General features: G+C 42.9%; 1 protein-coding gene across 3 annotated transcripts in view; it reads left to right on the forward strand.

Moving 5' to 3' along the window:
* Positions 1 to 22,077, forward strand: part of ARMC9 (armadillo repeat containing 9) — a 270,125-nt gene that overhangs the window by 193,946 nt on the left and 54,102 nt on the right. For all 3 annotated transcript variants that reach the window (XM_077290173.1, XM_077290174.1, XM_077290175.1), the window contains 5 exons: positions 318 to 352; positions 4,906 to 5,017; positions 6,808 to 6,900; positions 9,438 to 9,528; positions 11,564 to 11,687. In XM_077290173.1, the coding sequence (XP_077146288.1) occupies positions 318 to 352; positions 4,906 to 5,017; positions 6,808 to 6,900; positions 9,438 to 9,528; positions 11,564 to 11,687 (455 nt within the window). The remainder of the gene's footprint in view (positions 1 to 317; positions 353 to 4,905; positions 5,018 to 6,807; positions 6,901 to 9,437; positions 9,529 to 11,563; positions 11,688 to 22,077) is intronic.

Raw genomic sequence — 22,077 nt, forward strand, 5'->3', positions numbered from 1 at the left:
AGAAAAAAAACTGCATTATCAGTAATGGAATTTATCAACAATTCTGAGAAACGTTCTATTTCTTTCTTGTATTACTGTGTAATCGCTAATACCCAATTGTTCTGTATTTCAAAACTGCATGTTAATAAATGGCAATGAGAACTGCATGGTGAACCCATTGATTCTATGGTTGGCCGCTGTGTGCTCTCCCTGGCTGCGTCCATCCCATCCATTGCTTTTTATATCTGTATCAGTCACACTAATATTTTGCTTCTGTGTTTGTAGGTTGTTCTTTTATGAAAAGTTACATTTAGATCTCTGTTCTCTTTTTTTTCCAGGCTTCCTCCATGTTGAGAGCATCAATTGCACCCATGTACGTTCAAATGCTGTAATGATCATGGTATTTCCCTTTAAGAAATCAGCTGTGTGCCATAACAGGAAGAAAATGCCGCAGGCTGCAGTTAGCAGTTTTATTATCATGCTAAGTATACACCAACCTATCCACACCCTCCTTACATGAGCACATATCTATATCTGTAGCACATTCCAGCATCTGATCCTACAAAGAAATGTTAGAGAGCAAACATATTAATTTGCAAAAATATTATTAGGGCATGACAGCTGTGGATAGGAACATTTTCAATAGTCTTATGCAATTCTCTGGCCATTCTCTCAAAAGTCTGCCAAATGTGTGGAGGGTTGTCCTTACATAGGGACTATTATTGCACCAATAAAATATTACATCAATGGTCAAAGTTGACCCTCCGATAATCACCTGGACAGTCTGGATTACGACCTGTCAGACATTTTTAGATAACTACAGGAAAAATTATTTTTGTACTATGCTAGACAGTAAATAGAAAAATATTAACATTTCAGAAAATGCTAACATTTCTAGTGCTCTGTTCAACAGAGTGAAAAGGCATTAGTTACCTTTTCATCTGACCATAGAATTAAAAAGACGTGTCTAAAACCCTCTTTACATAAAAACATCTTTACCCCAACTAGATGTTTAGTTGTTTAAAGGGAATCTGGCACCTCAAATTGGCGGGCTATGTAAATGCCCTGTGTCCGGTCCAATGGGCGGTGTTTCATCTTCTTTTCTCCACCCCATCCTTCCCCGCTGACCGCAATATTTTTGTGTATTTGAGTAGGTGTCCTCCATAGTTCGAGCGTGCGCAATGCAATGTTGCCTCGCGCATGCGCAGTATGCTTTTCCCAACTGCAGGCAAAGCCGAAAAGCATTACTGCGCATGCGCCAGCGCACTATATCCCGGAACACAGCAAGATACTTCCGGGACATAGCGCGCCGTCTACATGTTGGTGCGTGTGTGTGATATATATATATATTTATATATTTATATATATATATATAGTACAGTTATGGCCAAAAGTATTGACACCCCTGCAATTCTGTCAGATAATACTCAGTTTCTTCCTGAAAATTATTGCAAACACAAATTCTTTGTTATTATTATCTTCATTTAATTTGTCTTAAATGAAAAAACACAAAAAGAATTGTCCTAAAGCCAAATTGGATATAATTCCACACCAAACATAAAAAAGGTGGTGGACAAAAGTATTGGCACTGTTGGAAAAATTTGATGCTTCTCTAATTTGTGTAATTAACAGCACCTGTAACTTACCTGTGGCACCTAACAGGGGTTGGCAATAACTAAATCACACTTGCAGCCAGTTGACATGGATTAAAGTTGACTCAACCTCTGTCCTGTGTCCTTGTGTGTACCACATTGAGCATGGAGAAAAGAAAAGAACAAAGAATTGTCTGAGGACATGAGAAACCAAATTGTGAGGAAGCATGAGCAGTCTCAAGGCTACAAGTCCATCTCCAAAGACCTGAATGTTCCTGTGTCTACCGTGCGCAGGGTCATCAAGTAGTTTAAAGCCCATGGCACTGTGGCTAACCTCCCTAGATGTGGACGGAAAAGAAAAATTGACAAGAGATTTCAACGCAAGATTGTGCGGATGTTGGATAAAGAACCTCGACTAACATGCAAACAAGTTCAAGCTGCCCTGCAGTCCGAGTGTACAACAGTGTCAACCCATACTATCCGTCGGCGTCTGAATGAAAAGGGACTGTATGGTAGGAGACCCAGGAAGACCCCACTTCTTACCCCGAGACATAAAAAAGCCAGGCTGGAGTTTGCCAAAACCTACCTGAAAAAGCCTAAAACGTTTTGGAAGAATGTTCTCTGGTCAGATGAAACAAAAGTAGAGCTTTTTGGGCAAAGGCATCAACATAGAGTTTACAGGAGAAAAAAAGAGGCATTCAAAGAAAAGAACACGATCCCTACAGTCAAACATGGCGGAGGTTCCCTGATGTTTTGGGGTTGCTTTGCTGCCTCTGGCACTGGACTGCTTGACCGTGTGCATGGCATTATGAAGTCTGAAGACTACCAACAAATTTTGCAGCATAATATAGGGCCCAGTGTGAGAAAGCTGGGTCTCCCTCAGAGGTCATGGGTCTTCCAGCAGGACAATGACCCAAAACACACTTCAAAAAGCACTAGAAAATGGTTTGAGAGAATGCACTGGAGACTTCTAAGGTGGCCAGCAATGAGTCCAGACCTGAATCCCATAGAACACCTGTGGAGAGATCTAAAAATGGCAGTTTGGAGAAGGCACCCTTCAAATATCAGGGACCTGGAGCAGTTCGACAAAGAAGAATGGTCTAAAATTCCAGCAGAGCATTGTAAGAAACTCATTGATGGTTACCGGAAGCGGTTGGTCGCAGTTACTTTGGCTAAAGGTTGTGCAACCAAGTATTAGGCTGAGGGTGCCAATACTTTTGTCTGGCCCATTTTTGGAGTTTTGTGTGAAATGATCAATGTTTTGCTTTTTGCTTCATTCTCTTTAGTGTTTTTTTCATTTAAGACAAATTAAATAAAGATAATAATACCAAAGAATTTGTGATTGCAATCATTTTCAGGAAGAAACTGAGTATTATCTGACAGAATTGCAGGGGAGTCAATACTTTTGGCCACAACGGTACACACATACACATAGAGAGGTTTTTTTATGTGCATATGTGTAGGTTCTTGAACCTATGATACTTATATATTATACTAGAAATAGGCCCAATGCTATCGCATCCGGAGTGCGGTGAAATTAACATCTGTGTATGCTTAGTGGTGCTGACAGGAGCAGCGGACATGTCTCACCCATCTGCGCTTTCTAACATATCTGTTCTATATCATCCCTCTGCATGTTTGTATTTTTGCGCAGGCGCAAGTGACATACACGTCACCGCTATTCCCGTGCATGCATAGTAACGACGCGGTTGTTACTGCTCCTGCGTGGGAATAGCGGAGACGTGTATGTCACTTGCACAGGCGCAAGTGACACTGCCGCGGTGCCTTATGGTGTTCGGAGACAGCCTCCAGAAGTCCCAACTGGCAATTATATATAGAGATTAAAGTTGCCAGCCCCTTTTAGTTATATAAATATTTCACTACTATTTTTTTCATTCATAGGGGCAGGGTTTTATAAAGTTATTACCATCCTAGCCTTTCATGGTTGAGATGGGAATAAGCGCTTCTAAACATGAGCCACAGAAGGTCAGGCTACAGGAAACATCCGATTGCGACTGCTCTTCTTTGTTTCTGTAACTCCCATAGAAGAGAATGGGGGGCGATGAACCTTTTACAGGTTTGTTGGAGGTGCAAGTTTGGGTCACTTTTTGTAGGTGCTAACAACTGCATACTATGAACACCCTATAAGTTGTTTTTGAGGTTCTCTGACGAAGGCCAAAGTTTGATGGCTAGACGACCGGGTCAGAATCTCTTACGTACTTATTCTTGCCCATTAACAAGCTAATAACACATTAGCTTCAAGAGCTGACTATTCTCCTGCTGCTTAATATATTTCCCTCTCTTTGACAGATGCCATTGTCACAAGATAATGTGTGTTATTCACTCTACCTGTGAATGATTTTAAGTTTATGTGGTTGGGTTTATAGTCTTGATTATGGTAACCTGGATGTTATAATAAGCCTTGCTATTTTGTATGATTCTTATTTGGATATACATATAAAAATAAAAGTACATTCATTTTAGTAGTGAAACAGTGAAATGTTACATGCAGAACTTGCAGCGTGTAAGCCACCAACATTAGTAGAGGTCAGTGAGTATGTACTGATACTTCGGCACACATACAACTGGGGGAGCAGTCATGTATCACACTGCAATCAGACACACACCTCAATTACAAGATGGTTAGTACTGGAGCTGTCATACCAAATCCTATATATACAGCACATGTACTTGAAAGGTACAGCTTTCACATACCGTAACTAGCCAAAATTACATTGCAAATAGTCTTCTGGATGGGTGGTCTTTTCATATAGGATGGCCAGTGTGACAGAACCTAAGATCTGTCATAGGAAACCTGGTCTAGATAAAGGGCGATCTGCTCGGAAAGGTGGGCCTTCTGGAGACGCAGTAATGTAGAGTTTTCTTTTCTTATCCCCGTAGGCATTTTATAGTGTGTTCTGACCCTACACACTCAGCAGTCAGAAAGGTCATTTTTAAAGTGCACTCGTCAAGAAGTGGGTTATCTTTGTAAATGCATTATTTTGTATAGTCACATATGTACCAGCTATATCTGCACATCCAGTGTGTAATCACGATTTTCACCATACCTTGTTGACTTAGTATGGGTTTGGTGGTTTATACCCTGATGAGCGAAGTTTTTACATAGGCATTATATAATTTATCGATTGCTTTTCTTTGCATTACCTTGACATAACTTTTTATAAAAGAGGTAATGTGTGCTATAATGACCTAATGCAGATGTGTCCTCGTTTCTAAACGCTATGTCATTAGAAAAATGCCTAAATGGAGGCAGTACGGTCAGCATATTCATATCTAGGCTATTCTTTCATTGTTACGCTGCTCTGTTTTACAGGAGGCCTCAGGAGGTGCCCTTGTTGCCCTCTCTAGACTATGAGAAGCTGAAGAAAGACTTGCTATATGGCAGTGATCGGTTGAAAACCTTGCTCTTACAAGCTTTACGATGGGTATGTAGCATTGGGGTATACAGTATCTGTGCTTCAGAATTGTAATATCTCTTTTAATCATATGTAAGGATAGAATCTCACACGTACAGTGTTCTCCAGTGAGCACTATGTCAGGATTTCTGTCGGTCTCTACTTGTATCGTATTGTTGTAATATATTACTGTTTATTTTTTTGTATTGTTAAAAATGTTAATAAAGTTGTTTGAAAAGGGATTTCTGTCGGAGTCCCCAAAAAACAGGAGACCAAAAGTAACCGCGATTGAGCCATTCACTTCACCAAAGACAATGGAGTCACTTTGGACAATGTCTGGAGTCGGTCTTGGCAATATTCGTCTTTTTCAAACATGCAGAAAAATTATGGTAAAGCACTGTATGTGTGGGAAACTAGCTTACCAAAGTAGCAGTAATTCTGCTTGATTTCCATTTTGGCTTGGGCTACATGGTGACTTTGGCCGCCACCAAAGTTTTCTCAGTGACGCTGCTAGAGAGTAGACAAATTCCATTGAAGTCTGATTTTTGGCGGCTTGCTTTGTAGTGTCAGTGTCACAATGTGACCCCATTTAATTCTATAGTGCCGCAATGTAGCAGCGTCACTGAGTGTACTACCATCATGTGACGACTATCGTGACCAAAGTCTCCGTGCAGCCCTAGCCTTTAGCTTACACTTCACCATTTAACAGCTGATGATCCATTGTACATGGAGCCCTCATGTTATCTGTATGTAGTAAAATCAGAGTGGTAGGAGCGGAAAGTATAATTTCTAACTTTTCTTTATTGTGCCCGGCTGAGCCTGATCTCTTGGTACCAACCAACAACAACTAACTCTGGTGCAGCCATTGTTGTAGAGCACCGTAATAAGACAGTGCTCTCTAGAAAATGGCCCATTAATGACCAACCATTAAAAGGCCTTTCGATATCTCGCATGAAAACACGTTCTTTCTCAACTGAAATTCCAATATTACATGAAAGACAGAATAAATTGATAAAATAAATGATAAGCTAAATGCAGGAAATGTGTTGGGAAAAGTGTAATACTTCTCCCATGGGTACATTGTATTTATTTATGCAAGTGAGTAAAATTCCTCCTAATATAAAACACAGGCAGTAATTTATAAAGTTACATCTGAATAAAATTTACTGATAATACATTTTAATCCAATAGAGAACAACCACTGAAGAAATCTAGGAAACAAAATTTGTAGCAGGGCCCTTTATTTAAAAGAGTTTTTCCACCACTGTGATATTGATGACCCATCCAAGATAGCTCATCCATGGCAGATCGATGGTTGCCCAATGTCCAGCACCCCAGTTGATCAGATTTTTGTAGCATGGGAAAGGCCGGATATAACCAGTGAACAGAGGGGGAACACCACAGCTCTGCAGTACCATCTTCCCTGAACTGTAGATCAGATTCTAATATTTTGAGTAGGAGCTGATGTTCAGTAGCCTACAGCTGATCAGTAGGATGCAAGGGTTGCAGACCAGCACCCATCTAATATTGATGAGCTATCCTGAAAAGTGGTGGAAAACCACTCGAATATATATATATATATTTGTTAGCAAACAACATCTGCTTCCTACCTGACTTGTAAAGCAGCAGTTTTGTATGTGTGAGGAATTGATGTATTCAATGTGATCAATGGTTAAAGTTAAATCAACAGCCAATGTGAGGTCTTCTAAAATGAATTAAGATGAAATATTGCAAAATGTGCTTTAGACTGTAATTAAGGACAGGAATGTTGTGTAAAACTGGGGCCTTGTCCTAACGTCTTTTTGTTCTTGTATTTCTAGCGCTTTACTCATTCCCAGCCCGGAGAGCAGAGAGACACCGTTCTCCAGGCATACCTTTCAAATGATCTGCTGGACTGCTACCAAAATGGAACGGTAATCGTTTTCTAGTCTAAAAAAGATATACGCTGCTCAGAGTATTGGTAGTCAGTGGTGCTTTGTGGTGTGTTCAGCCTAAATCCTCATGATCATAGTATTATTCATGCTCTGTATAAGTAGTGTGGTGCTGTAATTGGGTACTCTAGAAATGTATGGAGCTGTACCAGGGACATTCCTAGAACATTAGTGTGGATGGCAAGTCACTGTTGCAGCCAGCTAATCATGGCCATGGTCTTGTTCTTGTACCTTATTAACAAAAGACATGAGAAGATTATATCACTGGTGCCACATAATTTAAAATATGGATATCATGCAGTTTGAGTTGTTTTCGCAGATATTGAGCTACAGGTGCTTCTCACAAAATTAGAATATTATCAAAAAGTCCATTTATTTCAGTTCTTCAATGCAAAAAGTAAAACTACTAAATAGAGTAATTACAAACAGAGTGATCTATTTCAAATGTTTATTTCTGTTAATATTGCTGATTATGGCTTACAGCCAATGAAAACAAACCTAAAAGTCATTATCTTATTAAATTAGAATATGTTACAACACCACATTGAAAAATGACTTTAAAATCCAAAATGTTAGCCTACTGAAATGTATGTTAAATAAATGCACTCAATACTTGGTCGGGGATCCTTTGGCATCAATTACTGCATCAATGCAGCATGGCATGGAGGCGATCAGCCTGTGGCACTGCTGAGGTGTTATGGAAGCCCAGGTTGCTTTGATAGCAGCCTTCAGCTCGTCTGCATTGTTGGATCTGGTGTCTCATCTTCATCTTGACAATACCCCAAAGATTCTTTATGGGATTAAGGTCAGGTGAGTTTGCTGGCCAATCAAGCACAGTGATACTGTTGTTTTTAAACCCGGTACTGGTGCTTTTGTTAGTGTGGACAGGTGCCAAGTCCTGCTGGAGAATGAAATTTCCATCTCCAAAAAGCTTGTTGATAGAGGGAAGCATGAAGTGCTCTAAAATTTCCTGGTAGACGGCTGCACTGACTTTGGTCTTGATAAAATACAGTGGACCTACACCAGCAGATGACATGCCCCCCCCCACCATCACTGATTGTGGATACTTCACACTAGACCTCAAGCAGCTTGGATTGTGTGCCTCTCCACTCTTCCTCCAGACTTTGGGACCTTGATTTCCAAATGAAATGCAAAATTTACTTTCATCTGAAAATAATATCTTGGACTACTGAGCAATAGTCCAGAACTTTTTCTCCTTGGCCCAGGTAAGACACTTCTGGCGTTGTGTATTGGTCATGAGTGACTTGACACAAGGAATGCGACACTTGTAGCCCATATCCTGGATACGTCTGTGTGTGGTGGCTCTTGAAGCAATGACTCCAGCAGCAGTCCATTCCTTGTGAATCTCCCCCAAATTTTTGATTGGCCTTTTCTTCAATCCTTTCAAGGCTGCGGTTATCCCGGTTGCTTGTGCACCTTTTTCTACCACAGTTTTTCCTTCCACTCAACTTTCCATGTATATGCTTGGATACAGTACTCTGAACAGCCAGCTTCTTTAGCAATGACCTTTTGTGGGTTACCCTCCTTGTGGAGTGTGTCAGTGACTGCCTTCTGGACATCTGTCAAGTCAGCAGTCTTCTCCATGATTGTGGAGCCTACTGAAACAGACTATGGGACCTTTTTAAACACTTAGGAAGCCTTTGCATGTGTTTTTGTTAATTATTCTAATTTACTGAGGTAATGACTATTGGGTTTTCATTGGCTGTAATCCATAATCATCAACATTAACAGAAATAAACACTTGAAATAGATCACTCTGAGCAGAATGATGTGTCAGATCGTTGAAAAAGATTCAGTATAATTTGTAGTTTAGTTATTGAAATCCCTGGTGTTTGTGCGTGTGAGTGCAGTGGGCGGTCCTAATTATGTCTGCATGCACAGTCATAAAGTGAAGACTGTCAATCACTGAAGAGGACCACCCACTGCACTCCTAGTGCAATCACCAGGGATTTCAATTAATACAATGCAAGATTTGCTGAGGCGTTTCCCACAAAAATATACCGTACTTCAATCCGATCCGCTCCTTCCGCTCTTTAACCTTCCGCCTGCAGATCAGATGTCATTTTCCTTATAACAGGTTCCCTTTAACTAGTGTAACTGTGCAGTGTGAATGTATAATATATATATATATATATATATATATATATATATATATATATAGATATATATATAGATATATATATATAGATAGATAGATAGATAGATATATTCAAAATAGTCTAAGAAATATCTAACGAGTTAGTGTCTGTCTGTTTTTACTAAAGCCAGTATTCTGTACATATGGAGACATGTCATTGACTGAAACCAGCTTGTATGATACCAAATGCTGCCAGTAAAATATGAGCCACAGCTGACTCTGAATCCTATACTTCATGACTAATATGTCTTCTGTAGAAAGTAAGGGGGTATAGGCTGTTTTATGTGGCATAGTTGTGTTTTTTTTGTTTTTGTTTTTTTTATGTGTGACCAACTTTTTTTCTTAATGTTTTCCCTCAAAGAGAAATGTTCTCCAGCTGCTTCACTCCAAGAATGAAGTAGTCAGACAGTACACTGCTCGCCTCATTAATGCTTTTGCATCATTAGCCGATGGTAAGTTGGAAAACAAAATATTAAACACTTATTTTGCCATTTGGATGTATATATACATACATTTAATAATCATAGTAAGGTTTCATTCAGACAACTATTTTTTTCATGTATGAGAAAATTGTCATCTGAGTTTCCACAGAGTTTGGTCCTATTTTCATCAGTTTTTGTCAGGGAAGAAAAAAAGGTTTCTCATCTTCTCCTTAAGTCAGTGAAAATGGGACCACATTCGGGTGGCTTCTGAATGCTGTCGGAAGTTTTTCACAGACTCATTGCTGATTTTGATACGACATTCGGATCAATATCTGATATGTCTCCATCTCGGTCCTCAAAAAATTACTTCATTTGAATGACCCCATTCACTATTATAGCTACGAGTGCTACACGTGAAATACACGGATAGCACAGGGGTCTAAGGGGTAACGTTTCTCCTTATGGAGAGTGACATACCATCTCTGGCTTGTCAAGGTAAGGAGGCTTATTTGCCGTACAATGCTCCTCTGGGAATTTAAATATGCAAATTGCCTCTTCTGAGAAAAAGAGGACTTAACTCTATAGCGCCACCTGTTGGAAGTAGCGATCCTACAAGTCACAATCAACCCTTTAACGAGTCGTGCAATATGACTTAGGATAAAAGCCAAATCAGTATCTCAATTCGCAGACACGGTGTTTCGGGCTGTTGGCCCTCGTCAGTGCGAAGCATGAGAACTGATTTGGCTAGGTGAGAGGCTCTGGACTGGGGTCTAAGGGGTAACGTTTCTCCTTATGGAGAGTGATATACCATCTCTGGCTTGTCAAGGTAAGGAGGCTTATTTGCCGTACAATGCTCCTCTGGGAATTTAAATATGCAAATTGCCTCTTCTGAGAAAAAGAGGACTTAAACCGTGTCTGCGAATTGAGATACTGCACGACTCGTTAAAGGGTTGATTGTGACTTGTAGGATCGCTACTTCCAACACGTGGCGCTATAGAGTTAAGTCCTCTTTTTCTCAGAAGAGGCAATTTGCAGATTTAAATTCCCAGAGGAGCATTGTACGGCAAATAAGCCTCCTTACCTTGACAAGCCAGAGATGGTATGTCACTCTCCATAAGGAGAAACGTTACCCCTTAGACCCCAGTCCAGAGCCTCTCACCTAGCCAAATCAGTTCTCATGCTTCGCACTGACGAGGGCCAACAGCCCGAAACGCCGTGTCTGCGAATTGAGATACTGATTTGGCTTTTATCCTAAGTCATATTGCACGACTCGTTAAAGGGTTGATTGTGACTTGTAGGATCGCTACTTCCAACAGGTGGCGCTATAGAGTAAAGTCCTCTTTTTCTCAGAAGAGGCAATTTGCATATTTAAATTCCCAGAGGAGCATTGCACGGCGAATAAGCCTCCTTACCTTGACAAGCCAGAGATGGTATGTCACTCTCCATAAGGAGAAACGTTACCCCTTAGACCCCAGTCCAGAGCCTCTCACTTAGCCAAATCAGTTCTCATGCTTCGCACTGACGAGGGCCAACAGCCCGAAACACCGTGTCTGCGAATTGAGATACTGATTTGGCTTTTATCCTAAGTCATATTGCACGACTCGTTAAAGGGTTGATTGTGACTTGCAGGATCGCTACTTCCAACAGGTGGCGCTATAGAGTTAAGTCCTCTTTTTCTCAGAAGAGGCAATTTGCATACGGATAGCATATGCATGCAAAATAATTGAGCCCTAACAAGTAATGTAGGATAGATAAAATAATAGCTGATTCGCCATATTCACTGCTATCTGCTTTTATATGTCTTAAATTGGCCCCGAATATTACTTCGCTTTTTCTTCCGAAAAATAAGACTTGAGAAATTATTTGAGTGTCAGAACATGATTGACAGAAAATTCTAGTCTTAACATATAACATATAAAATGGCAAGGAATAAGGAAAGGTAATATAATATCACATTTTACAACCCATTTGTTGATGTGACTGATCACATAGGAATTTTGCAGCATACAAATATCTGGTTATGGATCCATGTTTTTTGCTCTTTTTTTTCCCCTCTCTTTTTCAGGCCGGATTTATCTAAGTCAGAATCCACACTTGCTGCACTCATTAGAGGAGACGCTGAAAGGAGAGGATAAAGATTCTGTCACCAGGGAGAATGTATTGGGCTGTCTTCAAAAACTAAGTCTCCGGTAAGACATAGGCAACATGTGGTTTAACCAGGTTTGGACTGCCCATAGACATTATACATCATGATGGTCCTCACTTTCCTCTGTCCAAACACTAACGTCAGTGCAGGATATCTGGAGTGAGGAGCCAGCTGTCAGGCAATGTCAATTCCTCACTGAAAAGTCAGAGAGTTTTTCTTGTGATCTATGTTTTCCTGATCACTGTATACATATTGACAATTAAGCACTGTGCATACAGTATATAGGAAGCACTGTCAACAGTTCCTCCTAAGGGTAAGTTTACACAGGGCATTTTTGCCGCGTTTTTTTTGCTGCGTTTTTTAATGCTGATTTTCAGCTGCTTTTTACAATACCTGCAAAACCTATGAGATTTCAGAAATCTCATGCACACACATTGGTTTTTTGTTTGATCAGTATTTTGTGCTTTGCTGCGTCACTTCTTTCAGCGTTTTTGCTGCGTTTTTTCACCCATTGACTTGAATGGGTGTTGGAAAAAATGCAGCAAAACGCAGGTATCATTATTTGCTGCGTTTTTGCTGCTGAAAGTCCAAGGACATTAGCATGGACAAAGAGAAAAAAAAAAGCAACAAAAACGCACCTAAACCTGTGTTTTTGGCGCAGCTTCTTTCCTGCCAAGAAGATCAGGTTTTGCTGCAGAAAAAAAATCAACAAAAACGCCCTGTGTGAACTTACCCTAAGGACCCAGTTACTATGTGATCGCTGGGTGTAGGGAGGTAGCAGTAGCGGCTGGGCCCTAAGAGACCCAGACAGCTTTGCGATGCAGCCAGAAGTATGAATGTCTCCGGTAACCAGGGCTAACATACCAGCCCTAGTTACAGGGTAAGGCAGGAATAAAAGGAATGTATTAGTAGGTTACAATGCCTTATGGGGGTACAATGTGAATCTCCCCTGTAACTGGGGCTAACATATCAGCCCCAGTTACAGGGTAAATCAGGAATAATAAGAATGTATTAGTAAGTTAAAATACCTTATGGGGGCACAGTGTGAAAAAGGCATGAAAAAAACAAGAAAGCATAAATAAATCTAAACAAAAAAACAAAAACCTATCCAGGCCAAAAACGTTTTCTAGTCATCCTTTGTGACCATAAAAAAAAGGAAAAACAGACAACTTTGTCCCTGATAACTGCAAAAAAGCAGTATATTAATGACGTAAAGCTCTGGGTAGCAAGAAAAAAGAAGAAATCATCATTTGAATATCTAAATATCATTTTTTTTTTTACAGCCATTTAAAGCGTATGTGAAAAAACAAAACAAAATGAAAATGTGCCTGGTCAGGAACAGGCAAAAATGGTCAACACTGAAACCAGAAAACAGATTCTAAACGGAATCAAAAACTCAAGGATCCCTAAAATATAACTTTTAATCAATAAAGTTAAAAACTATTTATTCCAAATTTAAAGACATTATGACATATATATTACCACATGAAAATGGGGTATCGCCATCTAAGCATATATGTATGGAAATATGCCTAATGATCTCTGTGGAATGTTCTTTTTCTTTTGGATCACCGCTCCTTTGCTAATATCCAGGTATTATAGGATCATTTGATCATGCTGATTGCCTTCATATATGTATCCGCGGGGCTGACTTGAATATTGTATGAGTCCTTTTGGAGCGGTCTTTTACTATTGAATATTTTGGATAAATGAGACACAGGGATTTTTGTGTTACTCACCGTAAAATCCTTTTCTCCAAGTCGCTCATTGGGGGACACAGGACTGTGGGTGTATGCTACTGCCGCCAGGAGGCTGACACTAAGTAGACACAAAAAAGTTAGCTCCTCCTCCGTAGTATACACCTTGACACTGGCCCTGACAGCTCCAGTTTGGTGCACAAGCAGTAGGAAAAAGAGAAAACAACAGCATTAGTGCAATGTCAACATGTCTAGAATAACTCTACTGACAGAACAACCCCATTGATAACCAAAAAACGAACAGGGCGGGAGCTGTGTCCCCCAATGAACGACTCGGAGAAAAGGATTTTACGGTGAGTAACACAAAAATCCCTGTTTCTCCATCGTCTCATTGGGGGACACAGGACTGTGGGATGTCCCAAAGCAGTCCCAGGGTGGGAAGAAGACTTACTGGAATAAACCCCTTAGGCACTTACCGCCTATAGGTGTGATACCGCAGCCTGAAGAATCCTCCTTCCCAAACTTGCATCAGCAGAGGCCTGAGTGTGGATATTGTAATGTTTGGAAAAGGTGTGCAGACTGGACCAAGTTGCCGCCTTGCAAACCTGTTCTGCTGATTCTTGGTGCCGAAGTGCCCAGGAAGCCCCTACCGCTCGAGTGGAATGTGCCCTGATCCCAGCCGGGATAGCTACGCCCTTGATGCGGTAGGCTTCCTGAATGGTGGCTCGTATCCATCTGGCTAAGGTCGATTTAGAGGCTGCGAGTCCCTTCCTATGACCCACAGGAAGAATGAACAGTACATCCGTCTGTCGAAAAGAAGCGGTCCAAGAAACATATCTTCTCAGAGCTCTCACCAGATCCAGGGTATGGAGAGCCTTTTCCACACGGCGCGTTGGTGCGGGACAAAAAGGAGGTAAGACAATGTCCTCATTGATGTGGAACGAGGACACTACCTTTGGCAAAAAAGAAGGTGCTGGTCTTAGCACCACCTTATCCTGATGAAATTGTAAAAACGGGGACTGGCAGGACAAGGCCGCCAATTCCGACACTCGTCTAATGGAGGTTATAGCTACTAAGAACAGAACCTTCCAAGAAAGGTACGTTAAAGAGACGTCTTGGAGAGGCTCGAATGGAGCTTCCTGTACAGCAGTCAAGACCAAGTTAAGGTCCCAAGCTTCTAGTGGAGCTCTGTAAGGGGGAACCATGTGAGAGACTCCCTGAAAAAACGTCTTCACTTGCGAATTGATAGCGATCCTTCGCTGAAAAAGAACCGATAGGGCTGATATTTGCCTTCTAATGGTACTTGGTGCGAGACCTGAGTCCAGACCAGCTTGGAGAAATGCTAAAATATTAGGAATGGAGAACCGTAGAGGAGGAAGACCCTGCTTCCTGCACCATATGAGGAACACTTTCCAGGTGTGATGGTAAATGCGCGACGAAACGGTCTTTCGAGCATTAATCATAGTGGAAGCTACCTTTTGAGAAAAACCGGCCTGGGTCAGAATCCAAGATTCAATGGCCAGGCCGTCAAACGTAGGGCCTCTAAGTTCTGGTGGAATATCGGCCCCTGCGACAGAAGGTCTGACTGCATTGGAAGTTGCCAAGGAACCCCGGCAAGCAGCTGCACCAGGTCTGCGTACCATGACCGCCGAGGCCAATCTGGAGCGACTAGTATTGCTGGAACTCCCTCTGTCTTGATCTTCCTGACTACCTTCGGGAGCAGCGATAGAGGAGGAAACAGGTATGGAAGACGAAATGGGTTCCAAGATAGGACTAGTGCATCTACGGCAATTGCTCTTGGATCTCGATACCATGCGACGAACCTGGGTACTTTGGCATTCAACCCGAATGCCATCAGATCCACGTCCGGGGTCCCCCAGCGTTGACATATTTGCCAAAAAACATCGGGGTGAAGAGACCACTCCCCGGACGCAAGACCCTGTCGACTCAGAAAATCCGCCGCCCAGTTCTCCTTGCCCGGGATGTTAACTGCCGAGATCACCGACTGATTGTCTTTGGCCCAGCAGAGAACTTGCTTTATCTCTTGCATGGCTGACTTGCTGCGGGTGCCCCCCTGATGATTTATGTAAGCCACAGCCGTGGCATTGTCCGATTGGATCCGGACGGGACGACCCGCCAGAAAGTGGTGAAAATGCTGCAGTGCCAGCCAAATCGCCCTTATTTCCAACAAATTGATCGGAAGGGATGACTCCCTTGGGGACCAGCGTCCCTGTGCTGTGTGTTGGTGAAACACTGCTCCCCAACCGAGAAGACTGGCGTCTGTAGTGACTACCAGCCAATGATCTGGAGGAAAGACCTTCCCCTGCTGCAGAGAGGAACTCTTTATCCACCATGTTAAGGATTGTCTGACCCGGGGTGATAGACGACACCTGAGATTGAGAGAAAATGGACTCCTGTCCCAGGCTGTCAAGATTGCATGTTGGAGTGGACGGAGATGGAGTTGTGCTAATGGTACTGCTTCTATAGTAGCCACCATCTTTCCTAAAACCTTCATGCAAAACCGGATTGTGTGGGGCCCTGGCTGCAGAAGAATTCTCACTTCCTACCGGAGGCAGAGTACCTTGTCCTGGGGAAGGACCGTGAGACCCCGAGCGGTGTCGAAAACCATCCCTAAAAAGGACATTTTTCGAGAAGGTACTAGAGATGACTTCTTCAAATTGACCAGCCACCCTAGGCGGGATAGGGTGTCCAGAGTGATACTGACGTTCTCTTGGCATGCCCGAAAGGTTGACCCCTTGACCAAGAGGTCGTCTAAATATGGCAGAATGACTATGCCCCGAGAGTGCAGGATGGACACAACTGTTGCCATTACCTTTGTAAGCACCCTGGGAGCTGTGGGGAGCCCGAAAGGCAACGCCGTGAACTGGAAGTGTAGTTCGCCTATGGCAAACTGTAAAAATCTTTGATGTGGAGGAAATATGGGGACGTGCAGATAGGCATCTTGAATGTCTATGGAAGCTAAGAATTCTCCCTTTTCCATAGCCGCAATGACAAAGCGGAGAGACTCCATTAGAAAGTGACGAATGCTGACAAACTTGTTTAAACTCTTTAGGTCCAGAATGGGTCTTACAGCCCCATCCTTCTTGGGAACTATAAACAGATTGGAATAGAACCCTTGAAACCTTTCTTCCTTTGGAACGGGAACAATGACCCCGTTGAACTGAAGATATTCGACTGCCTTGAACAAATCTTGTAAGCGGGACCTTGAACTGGGAAGACTGGACGGAAAAAAACGGCCTGGAGGAAGAGTGACAAACTATTTTGTACCCTGAAACCACCAGTTCTCTTACCCATCTGTCGTAAACGACGGACAACCAGGACTGATGGAATAGAAGTAGGCGACCGCCTACTCTGTTGGAAGCGACCTGAGGCTGCCTCCAGTCATTTGGCTGAAAACCGAGGATACCTAGATCCCCTTGATCTTGTCGGTTGAGATCGCATTCTTGCCAATGGATTAGCCCTATATGAAACCTGGTGTTCTCTGTCTTGGTTAGACCGACTTGGAGGGACTGAGCTTGGCGCCGTAGTCCACCGGGTGCTACGAAAGGATTTAAACCTTGCTTGAAATTGGCGACAAAATGGTTGTTTAACCCTTTGTTGTGGAAGAAAATTGCTCTTCCCTCCTGTAGTATCAGATATAAGCTGATCCAACTTCGCGCCAAATAGCCGACCACTCTGATAAGGAAGAGATGTAAGAGATTTCTTTGAGGTAGAATCCGCCCGCCAAGTCCTCAGCCATAGAGCCCTTCTGATAGCAATAGCATTTGCCGCTGCCAATGCTGCACAATTTGCCGCATCCAGGGCTGCGTTAATCAGGTAGCTTCCGGCTAAAGATATCTGATTAGACATCTCTGTCACTTCTATAGGTAACTCCCCATCCTGAAGAGCCTTAGTTACGGACTCTGACCAAGATATCATGGCTTTGGCAACCCATGTCTCCGCAAAAGACGGCGCGAGGACTGAGCCACAGGCCTCAAACACAGACCGAGCTAAGCTCTCTATGAGCCAATTAGTCGGATCCTTAATAGCAGACCCATCGGGCAGAGACAGCAGCGTGTTAGAGGCCAATCGGGACACGGGAGGATCCACTGCAGGGGAATCTGCCCACTTTTTACGAAGCTCTGGTGCGAAAGGATACCTTGCACTAAGAGCCTTATGGCCTAAAAACGTTTATCCGGTCGCTCCATGTGTCGTTGGACTAAATCCTCAAACTCAGGATGAGTAGAAAACACCTTATGCGGTTGCTTGAATTTCTTAAAAGACACCTTATGACCCGAAGCCGAGGTGGCTACGTCCTCTACTCCCAAAGTCTGGTTAACGGCCTCAATGAGACTATCAACTGATTCCTGATAACCAGGAGCCTCTAAATCAAGAGACCCTTCTGAGCCATAGTCCGAACCGTATTCACTCATTACCCCCGATGAGGGCGAACGAGAGACGGAACTCAAAGATGCTGATGCACCCGACGGACCGGGAGATGCTGTGTGGGTTCGTTTCCCCTGCATCTGCTGAGTGGGAGCGCGGCCTCTGCAGACCAGAGGATCTCGAGAACTGGAGGATCTTTCCAAGACAGGCGGATGAACGTCTCTGACCCCGACAGGGGCTTGAAGGGACTCAACTGCTTTTGTTAGTGACACCATAGATTGCGTTAAGGATATGACCCATTCAGGGGGAGATACCGCAGTCTCTGGTACAGATGCACCGGACAGGGTCGCAGGGGGGGCTCCTGAGCGCGTTCGGAATCGCAAGCCTCACAGAAACGGTTACTCTGCGCATGCGGAAAGTCAGACCGACAGGCACTACATGAGGTATACAGAACTGTATGAGTCTTATTCCTTCTAGACATGCTGACTCTGCTGCTGTTATGATCTGTACCTTACAAAAGCTACTAGATCCAAAGTAGTGCCGCTGTCAGGCTGAGGGAAGTAGCACTTACCCCAGTCCTGTGTCCCCGTATGTCTTCCCACACTGAACCATGTTCCCTCTTCCCTCCTTATGTAGATTACAGGGCGGATATGCCCGAAGAAAGAGAAAAAAGGGAGGAGGAGTTACCGGTGCACGGCTCTGACCCCGACCTCCGCGACTAGGCTGAAGCAGGGGACTTGATTTTCTCCCATTCCCTTGGCTCTCCCAGGAAAGCTGGGTGCACGCGCGCGGCCGGAAGTAAGCGCGGCCGATGGGGGCGGGACTTCCGCCCATGTCCTTGCTGTGAACTACAGGCCCCACGATGCAACGAACTGGAGCTGAAACCGGAAGTTGCCGATAGAGGCGGTACTACCGCCCACTCTGTACAGTGCATGGGAATCCGGAAATAAGACACCGTGCTGAGCCCGCAGAACGTGATACAACAGGAGCCCCCTCCGCAGCCTCCAGATAAAGCATAAGGTCAGAGAGGCGCACATATGTACACATACGCAAATATGCAATAGACGGTGCAGACACCCTAGCTCCATACACCCTTCAAAAAGGTGAGGAGAGGGACCGTCTGCCTCCTTTAAACACCGCCGACAGTGCATGGGGGATAAAAGTGGAGGCTGCACGGACAGAATATGCATGCCTGTACAACCTAGGGTTCCGATACCTCAGGGTGGTCAGGTTTTAGTCCAACAAATGATCCCACGTTGCGGGAGAGGATATGTGGAGGCGACACTCCACGCGCTCGCCTGTTGTTGGTTTGGGGAGACCGGACCCTTTCAAATGGATCCGTCGCCCCTGTTTGATGATCCTAGAAGATATATATATCTGGGGAAACCCAGAGATGTGCCTCCTACGGACACTAAGCATAAACTGGAGCTGTCAGGGCCAGTGTCAAGGTGTATACTACGGAGGAGGAGCTAACTTTTTTGTGTCTACTTAGTGTCAGCCTCCTGGCGGCAGTAGCATACACCCACAGTCCTGTGTCCCCCAATGAGACGATGGAGAAATTGACATCTTTTTTGCTGCCCAATTATCCTATGTATATTTATATTAATATCCTACTAAGGGTTTATTTGGGGTAAAAACTAATTTTTGGTTTTTTTGCTGAGTTTTGTTTTTCAGATTTTTTTATTTTTTCTTTTTTCCATTTTGTTGTATTTTTCTATTTTTTTCATTTTGTTGGGTAATGAATATATTGGGACATATTTTGGTGATCATAGGGACTGTATAGGGCTATCAGGGTGAGCCGCCGTGGAGTGGGGGCGCCTACCGCTGAAACTTAGGGTGCCGACCTCCGCAGTCAGGTAGGGACCAGTATTAGGGCACCTGACATGGTCAGATAGCCCATATCTTGGGATTCCCTGTGGTAATATATGTCATAATGTCTTTAAATTTGGAATAAATAGTTTTTAACTTTATTGATTAAATGTTATATTTTAGGGATCCTTGAGTTTTGGGGTTTTTTTTACAGGCAAAAATGGCCCAGTTCTGAACTGATTATGGAGAATTCCCATTCAGACCATTATGGCACAGCCACAGGATATGCCGTAAATATCTGAAAAATGGGAACCCAAACCCATCTCAGTAACAGGGCTCTCTCTTTCTGTATTTACTTTTATTAGAGTTCAGAAAATAGAAAACCATGCTCTTGAGATCGTTGCAGGTCTCACTCATGGCACTCTGTGGGTATACCATATGTCAAATGGGATTACTCTTTTAAAATTGTGGGAAGAAAAAAACGAAAAAGTAATATTTGATCACTCCAGTAGCAGTAATTCTGTCACACAATAAATAGTAGTAGTATTTGGTGCATTTACAAAGATATACGTCTTTCTTCAGTATCTTGAAGTGTAAAGAAATGATCAGCACATTCTACTCCAAACTGCTCAGATACGTGCACGCTCGGATGTGGCAATGACATTTCTCCAGAAGTAGTGTGATTTCCTCTTAGCAATCCAGCATACTTCAAACACTACATTTTACAATCAAGGTTTACTAACACTCGTATATCATGGAGTGAAAAGATTCTTATCAATTGAATTCATAGGAAGTTTTTATTCATTCAAAACACTCAACTCGAGCTTGCTCAGTGATGCCCCTGACAAAGCCATGAGTGGGTGAAACCCCAGTTCAGGCAGTCTGAATAATGAAGAATATGTATTATTAAACCTTAATTCTGCACTTTATGGTGTTCTTGGTATGCTTCACCTTGCTGCCCTGATTTTAGCTTGTAAATGAGGATCATTATGGGGAAATCACACTTCAAAGAAATCTCGCTACAGCAGCACAGCTTACACTTATCAAGCTGCATTGGAGGACAGGGTGCAGTTAGTGCATCTGAGTGCTGGCTACAGAGACTTTCCATTGAGCCCATACTCAGCTGTGCACATGACTTATGCTGAATCTGGGTGCTTCAGTAAGGTGTTTTGAGCGATCGGTGGTGGTTCCATGACTTGTATCCTCATTTCTAAAGAGCTACTATTTTTACAAAAACAACAGTCACTATTTAAAGGAAACAAATTGGCTAAAAAAATAACAGCAGTATTTACCTGCAGGCATAGGTGAGTGATAATTTTCATTGAAAATACTACTGAATAGTACTTTAATCTAATCGCTTTTGACTGTCTTACTGGAAGAGCAGCTTCAAGGAGAAATGAAGTTATATTCTCCCTGCAGCCGCTGATTTCCATTCATCAGGTTGGTGCAGGGAGCTGTAACAGTCTCCACTTAGTACACAGTGAACGCACTGTTATCACTCCCCTGCACTATGTCTTATAACCTGCTGTGCTTGCACACTGTACACATGGTACATAGCGGGATGTCCGTCAAGGAGAAGGGGAAGTGATAACAACACGCGCACTGTGTAGTGAATGGAGACTTACAGCCCCCTGCCCCTCTACGATGACTGAAAGCGAACCGATGCAGGGAGAAAATAATTTAATTTTGCCCCCTGTAGCCGCTTCTCCGCTTATCCAGTCGAATATGTTTAAAACCCTATATATCTGCATCGGTATGCCGGCAGGTGAATAGTGTTAGTTTTAGCTGATAAGTTCCCTTTAGGTTTGCTATGCTTTGTGTTTGTACTTCTGGATGATACTTGCTTTGTGGGTGACTCAAATATGTTTCAGTTGGAGTACCAATTGTTCAGATTTTGCTGCTTCTTTTGCTTCCATTCATTGCTTTCAGTAACTTGTTCCATTATTTGTTTTAATGTTGAAAGTGGAGTGAAAGCTACAAGTAAAATGGTCTTTGTGATACTAACAGCCTTTTTCAGAAGAGCTGGTTTAGCCTGTTCCTTTTTGTAACCTCACTATTGTTATCATTACATGTAACAAAACGGTTAAGTCTTAGTATGTGTAATTACAGGTATCCTATCAGGTCAGATAACGCTATTAACCAGCAGATACATGGTTAATCTGAAGGTTAGTAGCGTTATGAAGGTTCATGCCACTCTATAGAAAGTGCTGCACACAGGAGAAAATTTACATTATTACTCTCAAGAGCCACCAGCTTTCAGTCATACAGGCGTGGCTACAGTCATCACTCTATATATAATGTGAGGGGCAGCTGTAAGCATGTCCTGTCACTGACGGCCAGCTCAGCAGTGCATCAGTACAGAGTTAGATGTCAAAGTGCCGGAGAGTTCTTACAATGGCTGCTCACAGCATAGTCAGCGAAGACTGTAGCCACGCCTGCTTAACTGAAAGCTGTCGGCTCCAGAGAGGAATAAAGTTAATTTCCTCCCAGGTGCTGCATTATTAGTGCAACAGTCAAGCACATTCATAACACTGTTAACCT

The sequence above is a fragment of the Ranitomeya variabilis genome, chromosome 2, assembly GCF_051348905.1.
Source record: "Ranitomeya variabilis isolate aRanVar5 chromosome 2, aRanVar5.hap1, whole genome shotgun sequence".
In the NCBI taxonomy this organism is placed as follows: domain Eukaryota; kingdom Metazoa; phylum Chordata; class Amphibia; order Anura; family Dendrobatidae; genus Ranitomeya; species Ranitomeya variabilis.